This window comes from Austrofundulus limnaeus, unplaced genomic scaffold, assembly GCF_001266775.1.
Source record: "Austrofundulus limnaeus strain Quisiro unplaced genomic scaffold, Austrofundulus_limnaeus-1.0 Scaffold1707, whole genome shotgun sequence".
NCBI lineage: Eukaryota > Metazoa > Chordata > Actinopteri > Cyprinodontiformes > Rivulidae > Austrofundulus > Austrofundulus limnaeus.
In genome coordinates, this window is record NW_013954109.1 from 6,401 (window position 1) to 8,367 (window position 1,967).

General features: G+C 35.6%; 1 protein-coding gene across 1 annotated transcript in view; it reads right to left on the minus strand.

Annotated features, from left to right (window-relative positions):
* Positions 1 to 261: 261 nt before the first annotated feature.
* The window catches only part of LOC106536156 (keratin, type II cytoskeletal 2 epidermal), a 21,245-nt gene continuing 19,539 nt past the window's right edge, over positions 262 to 1,967 (minus strand). The window contains exons 5-6 of the mRNA XM_014033355.1: positions 953 to 1,010; positions 262 to 662 (exon numbers count right to left, since the gene is read on the minus strand). Of these exons, the coding sequence (XP_013888809.1) occupies positions 629 to 662; positions 953 to 1,010 (92 nt within the window). The 3' untranslated portion in view covers positions 262 to 628. The remainder of the gene's footprint in view (positions 663 to 952; positions 1,011 to 1,967) is intronic.

A 1,967-nucleotide genomic window follows, 5' to 3' on the forward strand; every position in this document is an offset into this window, starting at 1 on the left:
TTTTAGCAGCAGAATATAAAGAAGAGAAGAGCTTCACCTGGRTGCTCCCATCTGCTGACAGCTTGACAGATAAACATAAACAGAATAGAAGGATTAAATTGTGTTGCTGCTAAATCGTAACAAAGGGGGCCAAGAAGTCATTTGCAGACAATTAAGCACACAATAGGTGACGCACACAGGCACAAACACTAACTTCCAGCTTTGAGTGGGCTAATATTTTAAATAGGCTTGTTTATAACAAAAACAAGAGGAGGCAGGTACTCCGATTATGTTGAAACAATGCTTTTATTTTTATCTTTTTACAGAGTAAAAATACTGCATGTCATATTTGTATATTGATACTGTGTGATGTGTAAATGATAAACTTCACATTTTAGACTCAAAAGTGCAGACTATTCAAATTACTTTCCATGCATAATGAAGGATAAAATGTCCAAACAACAGCATATTATAAACATTTATTTGATCTGGACAGTCTTATTTATAGATGAATATTCAGAATGAGTGGCCTGAGTTGTGTCCACTGTAATAAATGACATATATGACTTGTATTTTGTAGATGAAGTATACATTTCTTTTGCATTTTTACTTCTTGCAGTTGTTTTCTTTTAATTGCCACACATTTGAATCAACCCAGCATTCTAGAAATGTCCTGTTTGTCCCTGGAAAGGAGAAAGAAAATGTAAATTATTACAGTTGTTCTTGATGCAGAATACAAATATAAAACTGTTACAGTCTGTTGTTTCTCCCAGTTTCAGCAAACTACWGGAAAACATTTTAATCCAGTTAACAAATGTTGTGTATGTAAACAAAACAAGGTATTCTGTCACATCCTGTTTTAAATATGCCTTTACATATTTTGTGTTCATGTCCTTTGTTGAAATAAATGTGTTGGATGATGAACAGGAGCTATGAGTCCACATATTGTCAAACTGATGATGTTTCTACTCACTGAGGAGCAGAGGGGTTGATCAGCCGTTGCAGCATCTGAATGTGCTGCGCCACGCCGCCTGGTTTTAAAGATAAAAACTTTTGTAACAACGTCCAACATGAAACATAATCAGTCAGTTAACTTTAAGCACTGTTGTGTTAAAAAGCAGTATTTTAGCATTTCTAAAGATGAGATGAGATATTTTTGATTAAGATGAGATATACTGTACATGATGAAACGATATGATGTAAGATTACAAATAAAAGAAGATGAGGCACGAGAAGCTGTAGGAAAACATAAAGTCAAATATGATAAGATTAAGATATGGTGTTTAGGATATTACAGGAAAATATTATAAGATGATATACAATATGGACTAATATAAGTTAAAAATGAGTTACTAAACAAAAACGAGTTAGGTTCTGACGTGTGAGGTAAAAGTTACCACCTTCAGGGGTGTAACCAGGAAGAGCCTGAAGAGGTTATAAGGTCATCATGCAACACGTTCTCTCTCCTGACTCGTCACCGTATTGATGCTTGGTCAGGTATCATCTGAGTCCAGTTTCACCATGTCGGGTACCTCCTCTGGTCAGTTATTCACAACCATGTCTTTTCCATGTTGCACCACATAGGGGTCTTTGGTTTGAGGGTCTGTGGTTAGTATGACGTATCAGGATGAATGGTGAATTTTTGGGGGTAGGTTGTCTAGGGCTGATAGAAGTTAGGGTTAGGGTCTGGGACGGTTAGTTGTTGTGCATTTCCTACTCTTTTCAAAAATATGACAACGCAATCCTCCTCCGTGTCATCGCATTAAAGGGATCCATGATTAGTTGTAACATTAGACGTTATTTAATAAACATACTGTATATTTTAACTGTAAAATAAAGACTGTAAAAATACTGTAGGATGTTCAGTTTTTATAATTTTTAAACTAAAAGTTTAAAAATATATTTTAACACGGACGGGGCCATTTTATTTACACGCAAAGCATTCTGGGTAAATGATGACGTTGATAGGTCCTCGGTGCGAGGCTGCT